The sequence below is a fragment of the Pezoporus flaviventris genome, unplaced genomic scaffold, assembly GCF_033815535.1.
Source record: "Pezoporus flaviventris isolate CSIRO_AGI_PZ_B2104156 unplaced genomic scaffold, CSIRO_AGI_Pfla_v1 ptg000078l, whole genome shotgun sequence".
In the NCBI taxonomy this organism is placed as follows: domain Eukaryota; kingdom Metazoa; phylum Chordata; class Aves; order Psittaciformes; family Psittacidae; genus Pezoporus; species Pezoporus flaviventris.
Genome location: NW_026892626.1, coordinates 18,506,254 through 18,534,091, shown reverse-complemented (window position 1 = coordinate 18,534,091; position 27,838 = coordinate 18,506,254). Strand labels below are relative to the sequence as shown.

General features: G+C 53.6%; 1 protein-coding gene across 3 annotated transcripts; it reads right to left on the bottom strand.

Moving 5' to 3' along the window:
- Positions 1-255: 255 nt before the first annotated feature.
- TRAF7 (TNF receptor associated factor 7) lies at positions 256-27,838 on the bottom strand. Of its 3 annotated transcripts, XM_061474096.1 has the most exons (21): positions 27,716-27,838; positions 18,489-18,607; positions 18,228-18,285; positions 17,034-17,125; positions 13,621-13,737; positions 12,275-12,367; positions 10,569-10,602; positions 9,327-9,510; positions 8,477-8,611; positions 7,341-7,558; positions 7,067-7,140; positions 6,182-6,230; positions 5,589-5,716; positions 4,518-4,600; positions 4,077-4,116; positions 3,576-3,692; positions 2,393-2,515; positions 1,959-2,078; positions 1,637-1,768; positions 1,276-1,395; positions 256-1,029 (listed from the first exon to the last, which is right to left on the bottom strand). In XM_061474096.1, exons 2-21 carry the CDS (start codon positions 18,567-18,569, stop codon positions 1,015-1,017), a joined length of 2,013 nt encoding a protein of 670 aa, XP_061330080.1. In that variant the 5' UTR covers positions 18,570-18,607; positions 27,716-27,838; the 3' UTR covers positions 256-1,014. The 3 variants fall into 3 exon arrangements, with proteins under 3 accessions (XP_061330080.1, XP_061330081.1, XP_061330082.1); XM_061474097.1 differs by lacking the exon at positions 13,621-13,737; XM_061474098.1 differs by lacking the exons at positions 17,034-17,125; positions 18,228-18,285; positions 18,489-18,607; positions 27,716-27,838 and adding an exon at positions 13,996-14,414.

The following is a 27,838-nucleotide window of genomic DNA, read 5'->3' as shown; positions in this document are numbered from 1 at the left end:
TGGAGCAAGCTGCTCTAGTGGAAGGGGTCCCTGCCCGTGGCAGGGGTTGGAGCTGGAGGAGCTTTAAGGTCCTCTCCAACCCAAACCAAGCTGGGATTGTATGAACTCACCTCCCCATGTCCCTGCACCCCTCCAGGATGAACAGTGCAGCTCTCAGCAGCACCAGGCACAGGATGGATGCAGGAGGTGCCCCAGGCCTGGTGCTGGCCACTGGTCCCCACCATGAGCCTGCAATAACTCACACTGGGCAGGAACAACTCTTTCCACTTTTATTGTCAATGAAGAAATAATCAAATCTATATTACAATCTTAAAAACAGTAGAAAATGTGAGTAAAAATGCAACGGAGTCTTTTTAATGTGGAGACCATTATTACATGGTGGTGAACAATGGGCTTGTGTTATTTGATTTGAGAACTAGCTGTGGCATAAAAATCGTACCTGGCTACTCAAGGAAACACCTCTTCCCACACGGATCAGCCTGACATCGTGGCAGTAAAATTAAATACTAGAGACAGAAAAGGGGTCAGGGTCCAACCCAGGGCAAGGCCTAATGCTCAGTTCCACCACTGCCAAGGGCACAGCCTCCTCCCAGTGTCACTGCCCTGGCTGGGCTGGCTCCTGCCTGTGATAACTGAGCCATCCGGTCCCATAGGTAGCCCAAGGGCTGTGCTGCAGCCACACTGGTGCCCCATGGGCTGGAGGCTTGGCCCTGGCCCCAGAGGCTGCTCCCTGGCAGGGGAGATGCAGGCAGAGGAGTGCAGCCTGTGGTGATGGAGGTGCTGGCACCACAGCAGCGGATCTGAGGGAACATCTGGAGCAGCCATGGCCTGGACCCATCCTGAGAGCTGCCAGCGGGGTCCGTGGGGAGGGAACCGGCCGGTGGGCAGCAGCGGGCAGTGGTCGGTGTGGAGAGGAGCTGCAGCAGTTGCTCTGGAGTGGTGGTGTCACCCAGCAGGCGACGGAGGGCAGGAGTTTTTGGTCTTTCAGTGTGCAGGACTAGGGTGGTGTTCTTGCTAGCACGTCCAGACCTGCGGTGCAGAGACAAGAACCATGGTAGCGACTGTTCCGAGCAGCTCTGTGGGCTTCTCTTCAGCCTCTTGTGGAGCTTCCCTTTGGGCATCCAGCACCCACAATGCCCTCTGCCAGGAATTAAATCTCCCACCCATTGAGAACCATCCCTTCTTTGTTTGAAGATGGCTCCTAACTCATGTAATGCCCCAAGTCCTAGGGCTGGAAGAGACCAAACCATGGAGGAGAAGCCTGAGGGAACCAACCTTTACAGTGCTGTCCACGGCGCCGGAGAAGAGGCGGCCCCTGGAGACTGCGAGGGCAGTGACACTACCCTGGTGTCGCAGCAGCGTCTGGGTACAGATCATGTTGTCCATGCTCCACACCTATGGGGACACAGGAGGTGTGAGCCAAGCGAGTGGCACAGGGCTCTGGCACAGCCCTGAGCACCAGGAGGGATGGGAGATGCTGTGTGACACCAGGGATGCGATGCATGCAGGGGTGAGGATGAAGGGATGAGGATGCAGGGGTGAAGATGCAGGGAGGAGGATGAAGGGATGAGGAGTCCCCAACCTTCCTTTCCAAGGCTGTCCCTGCAGATGCAGCTGCACAGCCCTGGCCACGTACCCTTAGAGACCGGTCATACGATGCACTGAAGACTTTGGTTTGATCCGGTGTGGAGATGACAGCGAGGGCATAGACTGTCCCCACGTGCCCGGTCAGCGTGCGGACCTGCTCCTTTGTCTCTATATCCCAGACCTGTGAGATAAGAGCAGGGCCTGGAGGTTGCAGCAGGCTGCAGGCCACCAGCTTCTCCCCCCAGAGCGTTTCCACCTCCATGTGCATCTTCAGGGTGGGCGCTGTGCCATGAAGAGGACAGGCAGAGACAAGCACCCATGTCCTCGCCCAGCCTCAAGCCAAGCAATGCCTCCAACCCCTCAGCCCTTACGTGGATGAGGTTCTCGTAGGTGCCACACACGATGTGGTGGTTGGTCACAGCGATGGAGTAGACGCTGCCTCCTGACGTCTGCAGCACGTGGACACACTCCAGGTTGCGGATGTCCCAGATCTGAAAGAGAAGCCGGAGCAGAGGCAGGATGAGACCCATGCAGGGACCCTTTTCCAGGACGGAGCTCCCTTGAAGCTACTCTGCAGCGCTGAGTCAGCCTGGCTCCCTGTGTGCCCACATCACAGGTGTATCCAGCTGGGAATGGTCAGTACCGATGAGCAAAGTCCTGTTACCTTATTTAACTGCCCAGCTTTGAACATCAGGGCTGAAGAAGCTGGGAGACCGCACCCCCTCTGTGTGTGCCTGCGCACACAACCCCGTCCTGGATGGCACCAAAACCTGACTTACAGCTGGCACCAGCCTCAGGGTCCCACCTTGATCGTTTGGTAGGAGCCACTGTAGAGATAGTTCTGAGAAGCCACCAGCGCCCGCACCCAGTGGTTGAGGCCTGTCAGCTCCTTCTTCAGCTTCAGCTCGGTACCTACAATGTCCCAGACCTGCAGCAAGCACAGACAGACACACAGACATGCAGGAGGCTATCAGTGGGACTGGAGCAGCCTCCAGCACTGCCCAGCCAGCACAAAGCCCTAAGCTCACTATGGGGAACCTTGTGCTGGTTCTGCCTGGGGGGAACTGCCTGAACCCACTGCCTCGCAGATAAACCACACAATCACTGTGCTGAATAAGCATGTTCCTACTGGCCTGGGTGAGCCAGCTCGGAGCCTGCATTATCACTGGCAGAGCCCCTTCCCTAGCAGAGAACCCTAAACCAAACCTACAGTAAAGAACTGCAATGGATTACACTCCCAGCCTGTCCAAAGCTCCATTCCCACAGCTCCTGGAAAACGATGCTTGAAACCCTCAGCACAAAGGGACCAGCAGAGCTCACTCCCCATTCCAAGCAGAGTTGCTCAGCTCCTCTGGCAGAAAGTGGCTGAGGATAACAAAAGAAAAGGCCCCAGGTTCTCCTTCTGCTCAGGGCTGTCTCATTGCTCCTCCGGGCCCTAGATGAAGAAAAGAGCATGTGCCTTCCTACAGACGGACGGTCCCATAAGCTCACACCAGGAGCTGGAAGCAGAACCAGGGGAATCCAGCCAAAGCTTTAAAGGGCAACTTGCAAAGCTGTTCCCTGATTTCTGCATGCTTTAGGTAAAGAATGCAGATTCATGATCCTCTGGAGGGGGTTTCAAAACAGAGAGCCTAGGTCCCCAGCCGATTCTGGACCGCAGGCACAATTCCCAGTGGTCTGAGTAAGATCTCTTGGGGGCCCAAGGACACACACACTCAGGAACTGCCGAGATATTCCCCCTGCAGCCTCAGGTTCATAGAGTTTGAAGGAAAAAAGTGGTTTTCAGCCAAGTCCCAGAACATCTTTGACCTCAGCAGAGCAAGGGCTAAACCTCTGCAGTGCTGGCTGCTCTTGGAGCTGTGCTTCTCTGTGTGGCTCAGACAAACAACAAGGTCACCTACACACCAAAGTGCCACTTTCTTCCTGTCTGGACCCAGCTGCCTGCCAATGTACCACTGGTCCCCAACCAGACCACCCCAGAGCTTTACCTTGATGGCTTTGAGAGAGCCACTGAACAGCATGTTGTGTGAGGAGACCAAAGTGCAAACAGGATTGTCGTGTGCTCGGATCGTGTTCACCTTCTGCAGGTTCTGAATGTCCCACACCTGCAAAGGAGAAGAAGAATGAGCATGAGGGGCAGGCCCCTTGTGCTGGAGCCCTTTCCCTTTGCCTCTGCAGGCAGGGAATCACACACAGGAGAGGGCACCAGGGCCTGCTACAGACTGATCACCCTGCCCCAGCTCAGCACCAGCCTCCTGCTCCCCATGCAGGAGCAGGGAGTGGGAAATACTGCAGGAAACAGCCAAATCCAACCCAGGAGCAAGCTGGCTGAAGGCAGGGTGTAAAGCACACGCAGGGTTATCAGTCTTAGACCACTGGCAGCTGAACAGCCTTAGACAAAAGAGGATGCAGGTCCCTGCCCTACAGCAGCCTGGGGCTGGGCTGTGGATCTCACACCCCAGAGGAGAGCAGGGGCCCTGGGTACTCACAATTATGGTGCAGTCAGCAGAGCCACTGTACAGCTTGTTCCTGTAATGGACCAGAGAACAAAGAGAGGTCAATGAGGGACAGTAATGTGCTCCCAAGGGGTTCCCAGCACTGTGCTGGGCCAGGAGCTGCAGTCCCACAGCCTCACTGGGCCAGGACTCAACACACCAACCCCAGGAGCAGAACCCAAGTCCCATGGGGAAGCCAGGCCCTTTGAGCAGGAGGCCAGGCTCCTCTCTGGTGACCAGGGAAGGAGCCAGGACAGATGGGAAGGCCAAAGAGATTCACACTTTGTCAATTTGAAAGAGCAAAGGGACAAGATGTGCCTCTCATTCACAATCTTGGCATGTGCAGGACACAGGATGGGAATTATAAGGCCATGCTTAGGAACCCCAGTGCTCTGCCCCCTCTCTCTGCAGGGGCAGGTGTCCCTCTCCACTCACCCCTGGATGCAGAGAGCCAGTACAATTCCATCATGACCCTCCAAGGTCTTTTGGCACTTGTACGTGGTACAGGTATCCCACACCTAACAGGAAACACAAGTGAGCAAGAGGGTCACAAGCCAGCAAACAGAGCAGCTGGGACCAGGGCAGGACGTCAGCAAAGTCACAAAGGCACCGAAAGGAGGAAACAGGCTGTCAATGGGCACCTGCCTGCGGGCTCCCAGGCACGGATAAGCCCGGCTAGGGAAGGAAATGTACTGCAAAGGGTCAGGCTGAAGTCACTGAGACACTGGACAGCAGCAAACAGCAGCTCTGCCTTTCCCAGCCCTACACCACACACTGAACCAGGAAGGCAGCTCTTGGGCTCCTGCTTCAGCAACTCACACCCTGTCTTAGGACTCCAATACCACTGCAAAGGTCTCCCCACTGAGCTCACACCAGTCTCTCAAAGAGAGGGATGTGGTGCCCAGAGCAGCCAGCGGAGAAAGCTGATTTCTATCGATTAAATACATTGATGTCTGTTTTCTTCCACGTGGCTCTTGCTATTGCTTGAAGAAACCAAACCCCAGCTCTGCTCCTGGCAGGGCAGCCCATGTGGCTCCCCAGTCCAGCCAGCAGCCCCCCCAGTGACACTGGGAGCTGTTGTTTAGGTCAGTGCTGTCAGTGTGAGTTACTGAAAACAGGACAAAGGAAAACAAACACACCATAAAATGGAGAAGGGACGGATCTGAGCAGGGAATTGGCTGTTTTCTCTGACGGCTTTTTAGAACAAGGGGAAATAAAATCAGAAGCTGAAATAAGCTGGAATGCTCTGAACACCATACAAAGCAAAGCCAGCAGCAGCAGGGATGAGATTCTAATCAGGCTTTGCAGAAGCCACCATTTGTCTCTCCACAGTTGGAGACTAATCACACAGTGCTGCCCTGCAGAGAATTCTGTCCAATTGAACTGCAAAGAACCACTGAGATTCTCTGGGAAGTGGCACCTTCACCCCCAGACTGCAGCCCAGCTCCTGCCCCACCTGATGCACGTTTCCAATGCAGCAGCTACACGGCAGAGGCGAGCTCTTACCTTAATGGTTTTGTCTGAAGAGCCACTGAAGAGCAGGTCTCCAATGGAGTAAACGCACAAACACCAGACAGGGCCCTGGTGGCCCACAAAGGTTCCCTTGCACTTGAAGATCTGCTGAGGATCATAGGCTGCAGAAACAAGAGGGCAGGTCAGAGGCGGGACAGTGCTGTGCCTGGTCATGGTGCTTTAGGAGGGGACAGAGCTCCCTGCACTGGCCCAGCAGGTCCTTGCACTTCACCTTGTTGCAGGCCAGAAGGAGCCTCGCATCCCACCCTTGGAGCTCATCAACGTATCATTGCTTTGAGCCCCAGCACTCATGTCCCTAAAGCAGCTCCTGGTTTGGACCTAGGGAGGCCAGAGGTGCAGAGTCCACCTGACATTGACATCTCCCCAGCAGCTAAGACCCCTGCAGCACTGTGAGCTCCCCTTGGCCAGTGCTTCTGGCAAACTCCCCCACCAGTGCCTTCCTCCTGCAGGAAACAAATTCCTGCTGCACCCAGAGACAACTCTGCATAGCTGTGACCTGGCCTAAAAAGGATTCATTGGGCCACCACCCCAAACCCAGCCTGAGAGGAGGAAAACCTGAGACTTACATCCAAGGATGCCCATGTTGAGCCGAGCATTAATGTGGGAGAGCTCATCCTGTAAAAGAGAACAAGCTGCATGAGCTGCAGAGCCAGCATGACCAGCCTGGACTCCTGGGCATGGCCTTAGGACTGTCCCCTCCACTCTAAAACCACTCTTGCCTTTGGATAGGTCTCTGATTGGAGGTCTCTCCTCTAGGACTCCATGTGTACACTCCTCTGTCACCTCCCTCCAGAGGCCACAGGGCTCTGACAGCATCTCAGCCCTGTACTGAGCTCTTCAGTATTCAGGCAGGCACAGAAATACCTTTACAGAATTCACTGTCCTTGCTCTGCCATTCACCAAACTGCTAAAAATACTCAATCTGGTTATGGGACTGCTTGCTCAGCTGGGCTCCTGAAGCCCATCCTGCTCGAGAAGAATTAGAAGATCTCTTTGTTGTCTCCTCCATGTGTAGTCTCCTCCACAGTCCACGGAGGAGACTACAAAGAGGAGCCCCACTGCGTCCACGGGGCTCCTCTTCATTAGTTTGCATAGTCAAAGCAGGGTGAGCTCCTCCTAATCAGTACATCCAGTGGGATGCAGCCTGCCTGAACTAAGGAGGAATGTCTATCCAACAGCAGTGCTTGAATGATGTCTGAAATGATGAGACAGCTCTCACTCCCAGCTTGTTAGGAGGGACCTGCTTATCTTCTTGCTTTCTCTGCAGGCAGGGAGAAGGGGATACTGTCCCTGGCCAGTATAAAAGGTACCAGGCTTTGGAGCAGAAGAGTGTCTCCTGGCTGACACAGGGAACCACAAAGATTCCCCACTGCAGGAGAGGCCTAACCAGCGGCAGAGCCAGGTAACTGCATTCGTTCCCTACTGCACCCCAGGGCCCAGCCCCTCCTCACGTTCAGCATGGAGGCATCCCTGCGGAATTCCATCAGGTCCTCGCTCAGCTTGCTCTGGTTCTCGTCCAGCACATCTACAAGAGATGAACAGGTCCTGTGACGTTCTGGCAGCAGAGAAGTCAATGGAACCCCTATTTGTTCCTCTGCAAGGAACATCCGAGCCTCCTGAAACTTGCTCAGCATCAGTTTTAAACAGGGAATGAATCTACCACCCAACAGAGAGCTGCCCTGTCCCTACAGCTCTGACCACAGAGCTCACCCGGCGTGGACTCACCAAACTTGAGCTCCAGGTTCTTCTCCAGCTGATCAATCTTCTCCGAGAGCTTCCCCAGCATGGAGCGCAGGAAGGCAATTTCCTGGTCCTTCTGGGCCATTGCCACCTGCATCTCGTGGAAGCGGTCATCTGTCTGCTGCAGGAACTCCTTCAGACCCTCAAACTTGCACGTCTCCAAGTGGGTCTCATAAGTGTCTTGATTTCCTATGAACGTACACCTAAAGAGGAAGGCAGACGCTGGCTGGAGCAAGGCTCGTGCTGCAGGTCTTGCTCAGCTGGCTCCTCAGAAGGTCTGAAGCCTGTGGTGGGCCTCTGCCTGCTCTGCTCCTCCTACCAGGAGCAGGGGAACTGCAGTTCACCATCCTGATGGGTGTAGGCACTGCAGGGCAGCACAGAGGCCAAGCAGCTTCCATAATACCCACCAGGACGTTGGCCTCAAACTGAACTGTCTGCAAGGAAAACCAGATCTTGGCAAGAGACAGAATATGGTGTTGGTTTGTGTGCTCACCAGGAGCCCATCTAGAGCCATCAAAACCCATGGATAGAACAGCAGCCAACCTCAGCAGATGCTGCCTTGGGCCTGCAGCATGGCAAGGAATCAGGGCTGCCCTCTCAGGACTTGTCTGTGCCAAGATGGCTTGCTTCTGCCAAGCCATCTCTTCCTGCAACAGTAACTTGGAAGTGTGCATCCTGTGAGGAGCCCCCAGCCTGGGCTGCCCTCCTGCTTGGGTGAGAAACAACCCCGATCAGCACTTCCCTTGCCCTGGGAGAAGGTCGGACTTAAAGCCACTGCCAGGATGCTTGAATTACTATTGTACTCATCCTCCTCCCTGCGTGGCCCTGGCCACATCCACTGACTCTCCTCCAGCTGATTCTTCTCCCTACACACCTCACCCTCCTCCTCCTCACCTCAACAGCAGAGCTTACATCCGGGCAGTGACCTGCCTGTTCTCAACAAGAGCCTTGGGGCTGCCTTCTGCGAGCCCCGCCAGCCTGGTTTCAGTCTTCAGGCCATTGTACAGCACTGGGGAGAGGTGCCCAGAGCCCATGGGGCTACCCTAAAGTTGTGGTAGCCAAAATGCAGCTCAGAAATGAGCTTGGTGAATTCTTGCCACTAAAAAGCATCGGCTCCTTACCCGTACTTGGAGTGGGGACACTTGATGTGCTCACACTCTTTCAGATGTGCCTCCAGGTTCATTTTGAGGAGCGGGGGGCAGCTGGGGTTATTGGGGCAGCGAACGGGCCTGTAGTCACAGCTGCTTTCATGATCTCTGCCCACGGAGAGAAGCCAAAGGAGGGAGAATCAGCAATAAGCAAAACTTAATGGAAACAACAGAAATTAGCAGGAAAGGAGGAAACAGCCCTGTGAGACTGTCAGGTGATCGAAAGCCTCTGCTTCAAGACTGCAATTACAGCTTTAAATTCTTATTTGGGCAGTAAGCTGAAAGTAATAACAGGCCACATTTACAGAGGAAACATCTACTTCTGCAGCTGATGGGCTGAGCCCTCAGGCAGCTATCAACAGGCAATGGGCAGGGGACAGGGAAGGCAATGAATGCATTTGGGATGGGGAGAAAGCCAGATTCCAGATTAGGAGGATATAACTAGAGTATCTCCTCACACAGAAAGAATCCCAAAGTCTCTGTTTGACCATAACCACAGTGTTTCAATCTAGATGTGAGGTGGCTGCTTTCAAAGTGCATCCCTTGTCCTCATGACATGGGTTAGCGGTGGACTTGGCAGTCCTGGAGTAAAGGTTGGACTTCATGGTCTTTTCCAACCTATTTGACTCTATGATGCTGAGACACTGAAGTGCGAGCAGAGACCTTTCCTGACACCAACCCATGTGCCATCATCCTACGACTGAGACACAGCACCCTCAGGTCCTGCCCATTCTCACAGCCCTGCACACCCCAGCAGCCACAGGGCAGCTCAGACAGGAGAGCAGGCTGCTGGTGGTGGGGCACACTGGTGAGAAGCACTTACTTCCTGGCACTGAGCTTGATTGTGAAGGGACAGCCGCGGGGATCCACCTCGAAGGCTGCGGGCTTGCTGCTGGCCGCGGGCCGGCACCCGTACTTGCAGTGAATGAAGAGCTCCCCGATCTGCTCGGCCACGGCGATGTTGTTCACCACCACGGTCAGCTTGGCATTGTCCACCGGGCACTTCTCTGCCAGGCAGGGGAGCAAAGGAGACATCAGCAAGGACTGAGCCACTGCAGGAGCATTTCACACAGCTCTGAGCCTCCTCTGGCCAACAGAGCCAGCTCCCACATGGCGGCAATGGAACACGCCATGAATATTCACTCAAGGTCCACAAGCCACTGTTCTGGGTTTGTGCTGGGGCTTGGTGAAGTTATTTATGTTAATGCAGGATCATTTGAGCTAACTGCCCATGAAAGGTGACACTGATTCAGACTACCTTGTGCTTGCTGAAGTGTGAGTGTTCCCAGTAACCACAGACCAAGAGATGCCCCATACATAACTCAGCTCAGCACAGCACTGCAGGCCAGGGATGCTGCACTAAGCAAAGACATGAGCTTTGAGAACAGGAGCAAAACTGAACAACCCAGGATTGCAACTACAAAGCCTTCTGCTACAGATCTGTTGGTTGGGATAGATGTAGCAGGACACGGTCGCAAGGAATTAGCATGGAAAGCAGAGAGATGCCTCCCATGTGGAACATGAACACCTTAAGGCAGGAAGAGCTGCAGAGTCCAAACCAAATGGCAGGTGGTTAGGCCAGGCCAGCAGTCAGGCACTTGGGCTCCATCAGGTTTCTGGAAGAGCTGGGTGAGCTAAAGCAGCTCCAAGTGCTGCTGTGCTGGGGCTCAGCACTATGGGATGAGGGAGGAGGGCTTTGGTGGGTCCCTGTCAAACACAACCCCCCTGCTCCTCAGGCAACCACAGAAAAGCTTTCTGTCTGCAGTCAGTGGGTAAACCCTGGGCAAGCTATGCATTATCCTGGGATTATCCATTGCATTCTCCAGGATTTGAGAACATCCAGTGCCTAGACCTCTGGTGCCATGTTAATAGCATGTACCATGAGAGCTCGGAGCTGCACAGCCACCTGTGCCCCAGCCCCTCACTGCTGCAGAGGCACCCTCTGACTGGCAGCTCGTTTCAAGCCCTTCAGACATCTCTCTGCAGGTCTCTTTCGGAGTGAAACCACACAGACCAGAACACAACAGCTTTTGGCTGCATCCCACACAAGCAGTTCTGTACTCACCAGATGTTAAGGCACATCTCCTACAAAACGTGTGCTGTGGAGACAAAGAGAAACAGCAGCGTCAGCATAAACAACATTGGACAAATGACTCCCTGTGGTGAATGATGGGAAAGGTGGCAAATATGAAAGGCTGTGGCTCAGGGGCTCAGCAGATGTTCTACCTGCTTACAGCTCAGTCTGCTCTTGTGTCTGCACCACAGGGCAAAACCCAGCTGCTTGCTCCTGCAGCTCGGGGTGCAACACGGGTCCTGTTCCTGAACATAATACCTGTCAGCAGGTATTACGCTTGAAACTTTGAGGGTTCTGCCCTGTTCAGGATCAGGCTGTGATCATGGGGCCAGCCAAACCCTATCAGTCACACTGATACTCCTACCCTCCAAGTCTGCATGGGGTTTCTCTACTTCACTTAAGGCCCTGTCATTCCTCTCACGTCCCTGAGCAGTCCTTAAGAGGGAGAGCAAATCTGGCCTCTCACTGTCCTTGGCCAGTCAACCCATCACATATACCCCCCTGTAGCTCTTTTAAGCTCCTGCTGTCAGGTGGATGGGACAGCTGGTTTGTAAGCCCATTGAATGCACAGTAAATTTGGCCACTTTAAATATATCTCTCTTTATTCTTACAGCAGAAATGTATACGAACAATTGAACTTGATAAAGCAGCAAACACAATCTAACATGCTAATGGATATGAAGGGAGGAACAAAGGATGCGGCAGCATTTCACTGGTCCTGAGCTTGCCCCAGGGTTCCCTGGAGCCTCCTCACCCCATTCCCCTGCTTGGCAGCAGCACTGGAGAGGTTGCAAGTCACTCCTCAGAGCTGTTATCTGCTGCCCTGCTCACGCAGCCTCTTCCTGCCCTGCACAGCTGCATGGTGCTCCCTCCCGAGCTGCCAAACCAGGGCTACAAGTGAAGGCAGGCTGCTTCCTGCACCAGCTTTTTGTTTCCATATTAACCAGTAAATCTCAGTGTCTCCACGAACTGGTGCTTACTGAAATGGTGCAGTGAATCTGCACCCACTTTCAGCACCTTTGGGGATAGCACCCCCACTGCAATAAACCATCCTGCTCTGCTTTTGTTGCTGCAGCTCCATCCCAACAATCGGAAGCATGTCAGAAGCATTAGAGAGCCTGTCATAAAGTCATCTTTCTCCGCATGTAGCACAGAACCATAACAATATACAGTTTCTATTAAATCCCAGTAAAATGGAACATACAGGAATATTCATAACACTGTGCCTTTCATTAGAGGATCTCAAATCCCTCTGCAAGCATTAACTAAATGAAGCTTCAAGCCATTCTTGTTTTATAAGAAAGATACTTCACAGCTGAAGAGCAGCCGCTCCCGGGGTGCTCAGGAGGCAGCAGCACCCTGCAGAGCCCTTCAGGACAGGGAATGGGGAGGTTCAGACCTCACTGAAGCCACACAAAGGGGCTTGAATGGTGCCAGTTCTCCTGGGAAAAGCTGCCCCATTTTAAGCTTATCCCAGGCTTCTGTGGATAAGTGCTGAGTGCCCCCCCCCCCCCCACTGCAGGCTGGTTCAGCATCTCTGCTCCGACACTGGCCTGGCTCCCTGGTCAGGGGCTGCCTTGTCTTTGCTCACTCAGGCTGACAGTGATCAGGGACAATCACTGGGGACAGTCAGGGCTTGGCTGCAGCTCGCACAGCTGTGGAGCCCACGCTTGTGATCTGCCAGAGTGCTGCCTTACCCCACACGTTGTGATGACCGGATCCTTAAACACGCTACAGCAGAGCTGGCAGCACAGCTTCACGGACGGCTGTTCAGCAAACACCAGTGGCTCCTGCAGAGGAGAGAAAGGGACACAGAGAGCACGGGGTTAGAGCCTCCAGCTCTGCAGAAAGAACGAAACAACTCCTCAGCGGTGATCCTTTGGGAGCCTGGGGCACAGGGAACACCAAGGACTGGATCTGCTGATCTCCAGGGTGTAAGAGGTAGGGAGGAGTGCACTTGGGAATGGCTGGAGACCCTCAGCTCATCACAAACCGAGGGACACCAGCATCTGGCTGGATCAGGACCCAATCAGGACCAAGTTCTTTCCCCGAGTGACTCAAGTCATCAGAACTGCATGATCTGCACTGTCTGGTACTTTTTGCTTGGTTGGACTGAACAGAGAGCTGTCAAAACCATCCCCTGCACTAAGCCTGAAGTTTAAAAGCGATTTTAAACCAGCTTGTCCCTCGGTGTTTTTAAAACCTCCTGAAGGAAAGGCTCTTTCACTCCCTTAGGAAGCAGTAACAACATCACTTCTGCTGCCACAGGCCCATCTCTCCAGTTCTGTTCACCAGCTAAGACTGCTGGAGCTCTGAGCAATGTCCTTCCTCCCACAGCAGCACAGCTCTCCCCTCCACACCAGAGCAGAGTTTCACATTCCAGAGCATTTCAGATCAATCACTGCAGCTCGGGCTGTCCTTTCATCCTGTGTTCCCTCAGAAATGCAAACACAACCCCCCCTGGGTTCCTAAATATGAAACACACTTTTATCCCAGATCAGCAACAAAATGCTGCCTGGTCTTTTATGCATCCAGTGTGGGGTTAGTTACAAAGCTCAGCTTAACAGTGCTCTCCCCCAGCAAGAATAAATGTGGACAATTCCTTGCACCCTCCTGGGGCTTACAATCAATCAGTGGGGTGCCACAAGGCCCTAAATGCAGGATGGGGCTCTGAATAAGGGGGGAAACTGTATTAGTCTCACTGCCTGGGGCTAGACCACCAGCCTAAAGACGGGCAACCCCTACTGCTGTGCAGCAGAGCCAGGGAGGCCCACATGACCTTGCAGAGACTTACAGTTGTTCCAAGAAGCAGAGAACTCTCACCATTGTCCTCTCTTTACAGACAGGGAAATGGTGCACAAGGAGGCAGAGAAACTTGCAGGAGTCAGTGGTGGAAACAAAATTAACACCAGGAGTGCTGCCAGGCAGCCATGCCCCAAAACCTGCCCACCACAGCTCCACGTACTCACAAGAGTCCACAAAGGTACTCTTTTTGACACTGAACTTCCTACTACAGCTCCTTCAGACAATCCCAAATACCTACTGGCTCCTCCTCTTCCTCATGGAGTGAAAACGTGGAGCGCAAGGACATGTTGGACTCGGAGTGCAACGAACGGACGGAGATAGCGGAGTCGGAGCGGCGCGGAGTGCTGATGGGAGGCTTCAACGAGAGGAAAACCAGCCCTGGTTAGAAAATCATTCCCTTGCTCCAATCCCCTCTGCACAGACTTCAAGCTCAGTGTCCCCCCTAAACAAAACTCAGTGGCCCCCACAAGTTGCACGTCTCACTGCTGCCTGGAACGCTGCTCCATGCTCCAAGACAGGACAAGCATCAGTCAGGTTGAAGCTACTATACCAAGCTGACAACTGAATTCCAAGCACGTAACTTTCTCAAAGGTGCATTCCTCTGCATACTTACCGTGTGCACCAGCAAAGCAATGGCTTGGAAGAATTAATCCTTCATGGAAAGCTTTGGAAATCTCCCCCAGAGACAGCACCAGCTTCTGCAATGCCTCTAATCTCTGCAGCAGCACTTGTTGTTTCACTCGCTATCTAACTCTGCCAAATTGCTTTGCGTAAGTGTGGAGACTTCCTTCTATTGAATTCAGTGCAGACTGGCTTTGTCGCTTCCTGCTCGGGAGGGGACAGCTCAGTGGACACTGCATGCACCAATCAAGGACTATCCCACTGCTTACAGCAGCCTTGGGATTGGCTTGGAGGGAACGCTGCTGCTGGAATATTAACCAGCGGCACATCGCTAAGGGTGGAATATCAACCAGCAGCACGTAGCCAAGATGGGATTCGGGGTCAAAGTGAAGCTGGAGAGTCTTCAACCCATGGGGTGACTGGACTTGGGGTCCAGCACAGCACAGACCCAGCTGGGTTACTCCAGAAGAGAGGCTGCTGGGAAGATGGGACTGGGAAGAGCACAGAGAGCAGCAATAAGTCTTCAAGGATCAGATGAGCTGATGAAGAAATGGGAGAATGAAGCCATGAGCATCAGACCCTCAGCAGCAAGAGATGACCAATGCCCAGGCTACCTGGCTGTAGGCTACATCAGTCACAAACCCTTAGAAGTGCTGACAGAAGGAGCTCTGAAGGTCACTGGCCCTGCCTCACTGAAGAGGGATTCTCCCCAGCCCTGGCACTGCCCTTCTGGAACAGGGAAAGCTGCATGGATGAGCCTCTGCTCTTCCGAGATCCTCTCCTGCACTACCTGGTGTGCACAACGGTTTTCCCTCCTGTTCAATCTGAACCTCCAGAGGCACATTTCATGGGCTTCCCCTGGGTGAACGTGTGCAACATCAGACAAAACCAATGTCAGGGGCCAGGAAATTCAGCAATGGAAGATGTGAGATGAGTTTCAGAGGCTGCTGCCTTCCCCAGAGACAAACTACACTGCAGTGAGTGCGGAAGAGAAGCCGAGCAGGATCCTGCTGGTTCCTCACACTGCTCTGCTGCTTCATTTTCATGCTACCAGGATCCTAGGAGCTCAGAAATGCTGCAGCTGCTTTGAAGCCAAAGCATAAAGCTCTTTTTCTTTAAGACAGCATATTTACTGGCCAAACATGTAAACCTTGAGGAGGCATGGTTATAATGAGGTAAATCAATTTGATGGGCATCCACTTCATTATTTTCCTCCACTAGTAACAGAAGCCACTGAAATAACAAGAATGACTGTGCAGAGCTCCCAGGCTGGAGGTGACACAGAGAGCAGGGCAGCAGGGAGGCTGCCTGGAGCAACATCCTGCATGGATCACCGCTGGAAAAGGGGGAACTGCAGCCTGAGAGCACTATCAGGAGGCAGGGGAGCAAGGCACAGCCTTACTAGGCTTGTGCCACACTGTGGGCTCATTCCCCTGGGTCCTGGCTGGTGTTAACTACACAGGAAAGAAGAAAGATCACTGCACCTGGGCTGTAGAAACAGCACTGAATGGCAGAGGTGTGTGCTGGTATTTAATACCCCTTGAGATATCTGCAGCCTTTGTTTTTGCCAAGCAAGCAAGGTTAAGAGTTGACAAACCTCAGCTGGAAGATGGATAGCTTGTGGCTGGCCCGTAACTCAGTCCAGCCTCTGCTTCAGAGGTGAAGCTCCCTGTAAACATTCAAGACTTTGGACATCAAGTCAGCTCTCCATCCAACAGGACACATCTGCTTCAATACTGAGCTGTAATCTTTATGTGCAGCTCCCACCGTGTCAGCTACAAAAGCAGCTCACACACAAAGGCTCTAATGCAGTCCTCGCTCCTGCTCCCTATAGGCACAGTGAGGCAGGGAAGCCATGGCACTGTTTTGAGGGAAGATGACAGCAGCCACTCAATCACTCCTGCCTCGCACCCAGAACAGGCTGCTCTGCTTTTGGTTTCATTAACAGAAGCTTTAACAAGACAGAAAAAGGGGTGGTGGATGTTGCAGGAGGGCTCTGACTCGTCTCGAGCTGTCTTTCTGATGGCTGACGAGTCCTTGGCAGCTTCTGGAGAAGGGAAAATTTAGCCATGAGGAAGGGAAATCCCAGGTTATTCCTTGACAAAGCGAAGGAAGCTTCCTAAAAGCTACGATTCTATGGTTCTGTTCTATTCCACTTACTTCATTTGAAGTCTACTCCTAACATGCTTCAATCTAAACAGGAGCTTGTGGTTACAAGATGGGGCTGTAGCACTAGGGACAGGAGAAGGTCAAGGCCACAGAGGTGCCCATCCGTTCACTGAGCTTTGCTTTGCTGCTCTTGATTTAGCTGATTGAATTTCTCTGGAAGCAGCTAACCCGGAGGCCTGTGGGGTCACTGGATTCCCCCAAAAGAAGCTGCTCAGAAGCGAGTGTGATGGGTGAGAAAGCTGGGTATGAAACTGGGAAGTGCTTGCCTGCAAAGATACCGTGAGATACGGGAATGATTTGTGTGAGAAGCCCCCGGTGATGTAATCCCCAGGTGATGAGCACAGTCTGTAGTGTCCCACATCCCACTCTGCAGGCTTCAAACCTGCTTTTGTGGTCAGAAGCCCCATCTGGAGGTGGAAATAGGAACGGATTTTCTGGTCGTAACTGCAGGGGCGGTTGTGCTGCTGCATGGTCCACCCAACACACCCCAATCCACACTGACTGCCCCAGTCCCAGCCCCAGACATCCCTGACAGCAGCTCTGCTTTCTCCTGAGCTTTAAGACCCCCGCATCAGGAGGCAGGCACATCCTCACAAGTAGGCCTGTGAGCTTTGTACCCACATGCCATTCTCAAGCAGTCTGAAAATGAGCACCAGCCTACTGCCCAGGTCAGAATTACCCTCTCTGCTTCCCCACTGCACCAACCACGGGAGCAGCCAGGAAATGCTGAGGCTGGTCCTGCCTCTGCTACAACACAGCACATGGGAACGATGAGGGAGGCAGAGAAGTCCAGAGGAGCACCAGACATCTTTCATTGGACATACAACCAGCTAAGCCAGCCAGGTCCCTGGTAACACCTACCATGCCATCGTCCTCATCTCGTGGGGAGTAGGTGAGTGTGCTGGAGGAGGATGGTGTCCGGCGGTGCTGTTTGAAAGTGTTGGTCCCGTCAGCTTTAAAGCAAACAAAAAGAGAAAAAGACATTTATTCAGGCTCCTCAGAGACATTTCCAAGCTACAGCTCAGTCTCCATAGCTGTAAGCGCTCCTTAGAAAAGGAAAAGATTAAGGATTCCCCAACTGCAGTTCATGACCTGGGTATATCAGGCAGAACAGTCCTGATCTCTGACAGCTCGCTGACATGCACACAGCCCTTTGAAGGCAGCTTGCCCAGAAAAGAGCACACATAATATTCTCCCAGGTCCTTAGGTTAAAATCCTATTAAAAGGAAACCTTATACTCCCACATATCTCAGTCATCAAGATCTGCTTTGATCAAGGGAGGTCTGGATATTCTTGTAGCACGAGGGAAGCATGTTAAATTAAATATGAGAGAGTTGTATAACGATCATGTTACTGACTTATATATAATTGTGACTGTAAGCACCCAAGAGTCCTAAACCATCTAGAGCCCAGAGCCCTGCACCAATGTAATCCTAACACCTAACTCAGGCAGATGTTCATAAATCAGTGTCAAGGGCCATGGTCTGTCTCTAGCAAAATACAGCTTACTCTGAAATGAAACCAAACCTCTTCCTGCATTCACCCCCGTGTCAGGGCTCAGACTTCACCTGCTGTGAGGAACAAAGCTCAGGGATTTCAAACGAGCAGGAACACTTGCACCCCCTCGTGTCTGAGCTAAAAACGGCCGCGGGGGTTTTACCCAAGCATCCCGAGTGACTCACAGCCAGGCAGAGCGGAGATGGGAATTTTCAGCGCTGGGAATGACTGCGTGACAAGTCACAGGGCTAAATAAGCTTTGGTACCGAGCTCTGGATCAAACCCTGTTGTACCATCCTGATGGCAGCAGGGGCTTCCCAGTGGAACTGTTAAATCTGCCTAATTTCCATGTGCACGCTCCTTTCCATCATGCCTCGTGATGAGATGCCATGATTAAACACCACTTAGCTGCATAATACCGAAACCAGCACCTCAGCGCCTGACTCTAATGAAACAGGGATTCTCCCAACAGCTTTGTGAGGTGTAAAACAACAAGAAACCTGTCAGGAATCACACCTAATGCTTTGGGGAGAAGCTCCATGCACGGAATACACTCACCCTTTGTGATGGTGGTCACAGGAGGGTAGGCTGGTCCAAAAGTTGTTTCCATTCTTGTCTGAAACATTGCAAAGTGAAGGTCAGTGTGATCAGGGCAGCACAGCCCAAAGGCTTGCTGCCTTTGTGCAGACGTATTCCCAGCTTTTATTTGTGGATACTGGGATTTTTAAGAGGCAAGAAAACACCTTTAGTTTCAACAGGCATCTTCACTGTCTCAGAAGAAAGGATAACATAAGAAGCAGCACCCCCACTGAGCCTTACCCCGTTAGTGTTTTCGGAAGGGGTGATGCTCGTTGTGCCACTGGAGAAACGATTGTAGCGAGCGTTCTTGTTTGAGCTCATAATCTAACCCAGCATCTGTTAGTCGTGGGAAGTTTGCTCTGTGGAAGAAGAAGGACAGAGTCAGGTTCGTTGTATTTTCCTGTGCTCAGAGAACGCTCTCCTATAGCATTAAGTCCAAGGATTTACCTACACTCACCTGGAGCTCCAGAAGCAAGTGGAAAGGGCAAAGTGAGCTTCCTTCAGATCATTCCTGATTCATTCCCATTTTCTAAACGTGCATTTATCTTTTAAAATAACCCAAAGACGGGAATACCCGGAATCATCACCTGCTTTTAAGTACACAACTGTTTGAACAGCAGAGGAGACTTCTCAGGAGATGACTCTACAAGAGCATCCCACTGGATCTTTCAGCCTGCTGGGAGCTGAGTGCACGGAGGGCAGGAAAGGTCCCTGGATTTAAAGCTATACCAGTAAAACCCTTATCCCATTAACTGGGAGGCTCAAGCTGAGCTGACCTGGACCCCAGAGCCCACGGTGCTTGCTCATTCCCAGCTTTGTGACTTAGGCCACTTCCTGAGCACAGGATAGAAACACCCCAATCGGTCACCAGGGCTTTGCTTTAATGGGGTTGTTGTCACTGCCTTCCTCTCTCCAAGGACTCTGATGAAGGAAGAGGTGCCCTAGAAGCTCAGCAGCCCCACATCCCCATCAGGGGGACAGAGAAGGATGCCTCCAAGGAAGCCCCTCTCCTGAGCAGGCTGTGCAGCACCTTCTGCACATCCAGCCAAGGAAACCAAAGCCAGACCTCCCCTGCAGCCCCAGAACTCAGGGCTGTCTTGTACTGAAGAGTGTGATGAGCACAGGCCTCATCCTGTTCTTGTGCTGAACTCAGTGGGAGTTTTGCTATTTAATTCAAAGCCCTGGGCCGTGCTGCTGAACACAAAGCCAGGCAAAAAAGCCCACGTTTAATTGAGGCACATTCGCATCAAAGGAGCTCTTTCCAGCATGATCTGAGCTACGAGGTCATGGAACCCATGAAAGAAACCTTGCTCTCATGTAAGTGAGATGGTTGTGATGCTGGATCTCACTCCGTTTCTGCTCAGAAACAAGCAGCACAGTCTGGATTTGCAAGAGAAACCCTCTCCCGCACAGTCAGCAGATGGGCTCCTTTCTCTTCCTCCATTGTTTACACAGGTTTTGACTGGGTTCAGTTTTACAAAGTCAAGTATTACACAATAATGATCTGCAGAACACATGGAGTTTGTGTTTAACCTCCCGTGAAACCCAACGCTGGCTCCAGGGCACAGAATAATGCTGTTGTTCCAGAGAATGTGATGAGACGCTCTCAAAGAGTCTCCTTCTGAGCCAGGGTACCCGTAGGAAGGAGCTGCACCTCTTCTGTGCCATCGGATGGAGATGCTTCTGGCTTGAGCAAAGGGTTCCACCCAAGACAAGGGCTCAGCAGGGCACTGAGCTCTCCTCCCAAGCTGTCCCTTCATCTGTCATCCCAGACAGGGACTCTGTGCTCCAGGAATAAGGTGCTCAGGCAGGGTCCTGCTTAAGTGATCCCTTTACATCCAAGATATAGTTAAGTCTTGCTGCTCACTGTCAGTATCAGAGTCCAAGGGCTAAACAGACCAGACAGACAACTGCAGGGAGGACAGACAGGCCAGAAATTGTTTGCTAAGACACAACCCAAGTCCCTTTTTGCAGGACAAGAGCCAACCACCAGCAAAGGACATCACAGAAGGTGATGCTGCAATCAGCCAGCACGGAGCTCCTGGTCCCTGCTGAGATGGAACCACTCAGAGCAGGTTTCTGCACTCCTGCTGCTCACACTTCCAACGTGTGGGGAGCTGAAGTGTCTGGGGTGGTTCTAGTGATTGGTTTTATCTTCTTGGAGGGTCACAAGTCCTAAATCTCCAGGCTCTTCATAAAGGAGACCACTGATTTCTCCACCTTGCAGAAAGGGAAACTGAGGCTCAAAGAGAGACACAAGGTAGCTGTGACCTGGGGCCTCCCAGTCCCTGCCTAAGGGCATGGCCACCTCCTCCCTGAGACCAGCACAAGGCAGCCTGCACACGGGGCTGGTCACATCCTGCACTCACATTTCAAACACTGCAAAGGCAATGCTCAAGCTGCCCTTGGCCAAGAGCTCAGCCCTGCCTGACACAGCACTTCTTGCTGCTCGCTGCGGTTCTGTATCAGACATCTGCCAGGCTACAGCAGCAGCACAGTCCAGGGAATCACTGCTCAGGGCTAAACCCTTGGAAAAAGCTGCAGTCTCAACCCAAAACCCACCAAAACCCCATCAAACAGAAATCCCAAGCCCAAACCCATCTTAAAACCAGGGATCTGGCTAATGTTTTCCACACGTCTGCAAGCACTGTCCTGGCCGTTTGCAAATGCCAGATCCCTCAGGAGATGCTGAGCAGAGTTGTTGGAGCTGTCTCAAGAACAGCAGGAATGAAGCAGTGTTGTGCTGCTGCATCATGGAAACCTGCCGAGCTGAGAGCTGGGCTCCAGCAAGCGGGAACTTTGGCCACCAGGATCCTGTTATTCCTTTGCTTAGAGCACGGACAGCAGAAGGCACGGGGGGGGGGTGGGTGGTGCTAAGAGGATGGGCAATGCCTTTAGGTAACACATTGCCTGTGGCCCCATGAGATCTGAACCCCCTCTCACCCTCTGCAACCGTGGCCAAGCCACCGGAGCTGCTTCCTCCCTGCAGTCTCCTTAGTTCATCTTCTGCACAGTGTATATGGACCACAAAGCCTGAAGATGAAAGTCTTTGGATTCCTATGGACTCTGCCTACCTGCAAGCAGCAGCAGGAGCCTGCTCCATGCCTTCTCCAAACAGAAACCCGAGGAATGTGAGCAATGGAAACAATGTGGGCTATCAGCCAGGCTGCAGAGCGCCAGCAACCACACGCACATCGGATTCCAAATCTCTGCAACCACCACACACAGGAAGCGTTTGAACAGAGCAAACACCTCTCCAGAGCACTGCCCACTGGCTCCTTCACATCTTCCTAAAGGTGCTGAGAAAGGCCTTTTCCAGCTGCTAAGTAGTTAAAAGGAAGCAGACAAGAGCTGGTGTTGGTGACATGAGTACCAGCTCCCTGCAGCGCCTGCAAACATCATCAGATCCCTGAGGCTTGTGTTGGCATCTGAACCCCGTCATGGTTACAGCAAAATAGGTTGCAGAGCACCCTGACACCTGCAGTGAGAGGACACACTCGGTTTGATCAGAAAGAACAAGAACTGCTGCAGGAACACAGCACAAGCGTTGAAGCAACTTCAACAGCACAGGGCTGCTGACACACGTGGATCCATGTAGCTGAAGATCAGGTTGAAAACCCAGCCTGGATCCAGGCTCCCCTTGCCTGGAGGGCATCCTTATTATGATTATTACTATTGTAACATGGAACTTTAGTGGTTTTGAGAGTAAAAAAGAGGGGGAAAAATCCACCCTGGAAAAGGAAGCTGTGGGGACCCACTGTTTGCTAAGTCACCCGCCTGATAGTAACCAGATGGAGGGGAAGGGAGAGGTTTCAGTACTTGCACAACACAGGGATCAGGTCGGGCTTCTGAGACTCAGGGAGAAGAAAAGCCTTAAAATTCCTCCTTCAGTAATCCAGGCAAGCAAAATCCGGCCTCCAGCAGCTGCAGGGCTGGGGAGAGCAGGGCTCTTGCTCCCCACTGCAGAGACCAACAGGACCAACCCCATCTCTGCACCTCATCGCAGGGACAGGAACCACCTCTGGAGCAGTGGCTCAGCTGATCCTCTGCTTGTGCTAAAGAGCTTGCCCACAAGAGAGGTCTGGTGGGACCAGTGTGGTCTCCCTCCTCTCAGCCCCAGAGCACAGCCTCCATCTGCTATCCCCAATACCCAGCAAAAGATCCTTACAACCAACCTCAAGATGAAGGCCAAGGCTTTGAGGGGGGATGTGGCATGAGGAGAAGGGATCAGTGGGGTATCTCATCCCCTGCAAACATCACATAACCTGCCTGGTCCCAATTAGGAGCCAGTTCCTAATGGGGGAATCACAGCATTACAACAGCACCGCTGGGGTCTGTGCTGGGGCTGCTCTCTGGGGTTACAACATCTCTTCACTAAGAAACTTGTCCCCATCTCTGCCTTACACAATCACCAGCCCACAAAGCTCAGCACCATGCTCTACTTCTGCTTTGTTCTTCTTCCCACCTCCCTCTCTCAATCTACTGAAGCTGTCTCTAAGGTTCTTCACCCCTCAGGAAGCTGCTGGGTTGGCAAAACTGGATATCCACACAGCAGGGCTGTCTGCTGGAGATGGGTGGCGCTGGCTTCCTGCGCAGGGCAGGGATGGGGTTATCCCGCTCCCGCTGGGAACAGCCTCTGGGTGATGTGGCTTCCCTCATTTCACAGCCTGGGGACTGATGGCACATGACAGAAGCTTCCGTTCCTCTTACAACACCAGAACAAGACGGGTGACGCTTGGGAGTATTGGCACATCACTGGGAAATACTCTTACAGAAGCTAAACCTGCTGCTCCATGGGACAAGGAGCAGGCAAGCAGGTCCTGAGAGCAGGAAGTGCGGGCCCGTGGACACCCCTTTCTCACTGCATCCCGAGCTCTCATGCATCCAGGCTCCAGGGGAGGTAACAGGGCTGGTCCACCCAGTCCAGGTGGGGCAGCTCCGGCCACCCTGCCCTGCAGTACCCAGGGGCTGCCCTTACATCTGTGAACTCATCTCCTGGCCCACAGTGACCTGCAAGGGAACATCTCAGACCAAAGCACAAACGAGGCAAGACTCACGAGCTCAAATGCCAACACTTCTACAGAGACAATCACGGGACAGTCACATTGGCCTGCTCTGTCAGTGTCTCAGGTGGAAACAGCACTCTAAGCGCTTGTGAACTGCGTTAACAGGGCTTAAAGAACACGTGTGGTGACGAGGACTGTCAGCATCCAGTCTGACTCGTAAAACACGGGCCATAGGAATGTGTGTAATGTACAGCAGACTATGGAGATAGACATCTCTCAGGGCAGGAAGCAGAGGGTGGAGCTCAATGGTCACTGCTCAGGTTAAAGACACTGCAAGAGCCCCCCCTTCCCCCGGGGAACTGCTGAGCAAGCTTTGTCAAGGCTGTAGGTGAAGGTGTTGAATAAAGAGCGAGCAGCAGCTCTGGTCTTTGCTTCAGGAGGGCTCAGTGCAGGCAGAGAAACTTCAGGGAATGACAAATGGAATGATCACAGAACGGTTTGGGGTGGAAGAGGCCTTAAAGCTCCTCCAGCTCCAACCCCCTGCCACGGGCAGGGACCCCTTCCACTAGAGCAGCTTGCTCCAAGCCCCTGTGTCCAACCTGGCCTTGACGTTATCCCTAATCCAGCTACTCTGAGCGATGGGAAAATACGAGGCAAACAGATGGCAGGATGTGGTCAGGCCCGTGTGCTCTCCAAACTGCTGCAGAACTGGGACCAGGCAGAGCAATGCTCTCACCCATTTCTCACCCTCCTGTTACCCAAGGAGAGGTCACTGTTCTTAGGCTCCTCCAAGGCCAGGCTCAGATGCTGAGCTGTGCAGTCAGCACTAGAACATAAAACGTGAGCAGCAGTTCAGGCTTACTGAGAGAGCAGAGCACTTCCCTGCTCTGTGGTTCTGTGGAGCAGAAAGAGCCTTCTCCTTGTTCATAACGCGTTGCGTTGCTCTTCAGAGTCACACAGGCTGTTGGGAGGTACCTCAAGCAGGACCACGGTTGTACTGAGCCATCAGCAACGACCAGAGCAGGGCTATCTGTAATTGCTGTTGCTTTTACCAGTGCTCCAGCTGGCTGCAGAGCTGAGGGAGCATCTGAACACTGCCATCCCTTTGTGCAAATGCAGCTCAGAGGGACATCATTTAGAATCAGGTGCTTTTCCTACAGGGTAACAAGCCCTTGGGAGAGAAAAGCTTTTGGCAATACCTCATGTTGAAACCTAAAGCATCAAATGTGCCCGTAACCTGACCAAAAGTAACTGCTCTGGGGGAATGAAGCATCTCTTTTCCCCCAAAGCCTAACCTCAAGTCAGAACAGAGGCCAATGTTCAGTGCTGTTTCCATGACTCAAAAGCCACACCTGAAGCTTCCATGTCAGGAAACCTGGAAGCATTCACCTACTACAGCATTTTCTTACTCATAAGGCCACAGACCCGGGTTCAGCAGCACCCAACCCCTGCAGCTGAGACCAACACCCTGGCAAAATACCACGAAAGCAGTGGTCTCCTGCCCTTTGCTGGACAAGCACGGGTTCAGAAAGACACCAGTGGATGGGGACACTTCCACTGTGCCAAATCTACTGAGAGCTTTCAGACAGAAGCACCATTCAGTGTCCCACAAGCACCTAACACCACACTGGGAAAGCTGGATCTAAATCACTCCCCCAGGGTACCATCAGCAGCTGTACTGAGGCCAGGATGAGTTAGGATGAGGCAGGGGGAGAGACCACCTCTGCTCCCAAACCTGGCTGCTTTGCTTAGAGAACATAGAGGAGTTCCACTTCTGAAACCACCAGAAACCACCTCGGGAATCACTTGCTGGGTTGCTACAGTCAAACACTACACATCCTTGCAGAGGTCACTGCGAACATCAGCATACCACAGCTCCAACACAGGCGACAGGTACCCGCTTCGAAACTGGCGCTGGGTTTCGGACACCTCCTGCTTCTTCACCAGGATCCAGCCCCAGGGATGAGAACCGTTCCTCCCTCCCTGCCTGCTAAAGCACAGCAGCCCCCGGGGAGCACTGCAGAGACAGCCCTGCCGTGCAGCACCAGGACAAGCACCATTCCTGGGAGGAAACTCACCCTCGGCTGTCCCGGCAGAGCCCGGCAGGATGCCACCATGACCGAGGTCCTAAGCTGTGGGCAGCTGCTCCTCGGTCAGAGAGTCTCTTCCGCTATCTGTGCGTGCGTGTGTGTGTGTGTGTGTGCGCGGCTCCTCATGATGCAAACACAAAGGCATGCGGAGCAGTGGGCGATATGTAAATCCAGCTGGAAAATCCCAGAGCTCAGCCAATCTCCGCGCTGCCTCCCCTGGCTGCTCCGAGCTGGAGGGGTTTAGGCCAGTGCAGGACAAACAGCCACTCTCTCAGTCCTCTGATCACAGATCTCCAGGGACAGCACAGCCCATCCTCACTTTAAAGGGAGTTGGAGGTTCTCCCCCTCTTTAGCTGGTTCCCAAGCTGCTCTGTATTCACACTGGCTACCAAACAGCCCAACAAACAGCCTTTGTTCACGGAGACAATCCAAGGAAATCCATCCAGTTAGCTAAGAAACACCACAGAAAAGGCAGAGCTCCTGAGCAGGGCTCACCCCACTCACGGTGGGGGACTGGTACTGCCGGGACACCCACCCCATGCAGCAGAACAAGGGGCTGAGGCTCTCCCAGAGCAGGCACTACCCCGCTCCAGCCCCCCAAGCCAGCTCCTGCAGTTCCACACCTCATTACAAGCAGGAAGGTCACTGAGGTAGCTCCCAGCTCGGGCTGTGCTGATGCTGAACACGGGTAAGTTGGGGTGCTGCTGCCCTGCGGGGGGTGCTGAGCTTGAAAGAAGGGTTACACACACCCCTGTGAGCAAGCACCCGCCACCTCCCTCATCCCAGGCGGCTGCTCCAGCCCCTGATGCAACCCATGGGCAAGGGGATGTGCCAGTGTGTGCCTCCAAACACCCACAGCAGAGGGGCACAGGCAGGGAAGGGAAGATGAGGGACTTGGGGGCATCAAAACGGGGAGGGAAGAGTCCTGACAGACTGAACGTGCCCATGTAATCAGAGTATTCCGTGAAGCAGGAAGGGGTTTGTGTCACAGTGGCTCAGTCCCACCACTCTCAGGCGGAGTGGCCAGGATCACACTGGGAACCAAACTGCCCAAAAGCCATGGATTTGGGGGTTTCCCCCTTGGCTTCAATCAACACGGTGAAAATTCCCATTCCAGTGACACTACCTGCATTCCCTGCGCGTGACACCCTGGTCCCAGCAGCTTGGTTCAGGTTTCCCACAGCCACTTGGTCAAGTTTACCCTCCCTCACCATGAAACCTTCCCTTCTGCAGGGCAGCTTCCCCTGCAAGCGCTCTGCTGCTGCAGCAAACCAAGCTGCAGAGCTGGAGTTACCACATCCCTTCTCAGCCTGGCTTGTGACAGCAGTGCCCAGGACCCCAGGACTCACAGGAGGACCCAGCACACTGAGGACAGGTCCCTGCATGAAGCACTTGAGTTTCTGGTGCCAACTGCCCTCAGCAAAGGCTGTCTGGAGCCGTCCTTCACTCACCCAGCCCTCTCCCTTCATCCCAACAGATGCTGTGGCTGTAAATAAAGAGTCACTGACAGATAAACGCTGGAAGCCACAAGGCAGCAGCTGTTTAACAGCAACACTAAGTGCTTAGTACAGGCTGAACAGAATACACTGCTGGGGGGGGGGGGAGGGGGGGAAATGCACCAGGAGGCACAATTAAAGCGCTGGGACTGAAACAAAGCGCTTGGCAGCAGCGTCAAAGCTGACAAAAACGCTGCCAGGCTGGAGTTCTGCACAACACAGTTACCCCTGCGGGTGCAACATGGATTGTTCCATACATATCAAGCTTCACCTGTGTTTGTGTACCAGCTTTCATCACACACCCCAGCAGAGCCTGTGTTTGACCCAGTGGAGCTCAGAACCAAGCTGCACTGGAAGCTGGCCCTCACCTCTGGCTCTCAAGCACCACAACGGGCTCCTCAGCTCACAGCCACGGCTCAGGCAGGAGGAAAGGGTTTGACAGCGGGTCCCTCGGCGGGGCAGCAGCTCCGGGGTGGCAGCAGAAGGGGCAGCACTAAACAGCACGTTTGCAACGGACACCTACCAGCGAATACCCCTCATGGCGCAAGTGGTGCCACCGAATCACAAGGGAACGGCGTTACTGGAGCCCGCGAGAGAGCCACCGGCGACACGGGCGGTAACGGGGCAGGAAGAGGCAAAACCGAGCCCGCCATGGGACGCACCAAAGGGAAAGCAAAGCAAGGCGCGGGCGGGATGCGCCGAGCACCGCAGCAGCTCCCCGGTGCCCCTCAACGACCACGGTGGCTCCGGCACAGCGCTGGGAACCCAGCAACGAGCGGCCCGAGCGGCCCCGAGCACCTCCCCACAGCGGGGCCGCCCCCCGGCCGCGGCCCAGCGCCCCCGGCGCTCGCTGCCCTCCCTGGCCCCGCTCGTACCTGGCAGCGGCAGCGGCCGCAGCGCCGGTGCCCGGCCCCGGCACATCGCGACCCCAAGCCCGCTCCCCGCTCGTCCGGCGGCTCCGTTGCCGCCCGGGCCGGAAGCGCCGCTCCCGGAGCTCC

Bases quoted from the DNA above. Each gene is read 5' to 3' on its own strand.
- TRAF7 (XM_061474096.1), bottom strand. From the start codon at position 18,569: ATGAGCTCAAACAAGAACGCTCGCTACAATCGTTTCTCCAGTGGCACA. The intron at 17,126-18,227 runs GTGAGTGTATTC...TTTGCTTTAAAG, and splicing joins TGTGACCACCATCACAAAGG to CTGACGGGACCAACACTTTC. The intron at 4,601-5,588 runs GTAAGAGCTCGC...GTTTCCTGTTAG, and splicing joins CTTCAGACAAAACCATTAAG to GTGTGGGATACCTGTACCAC.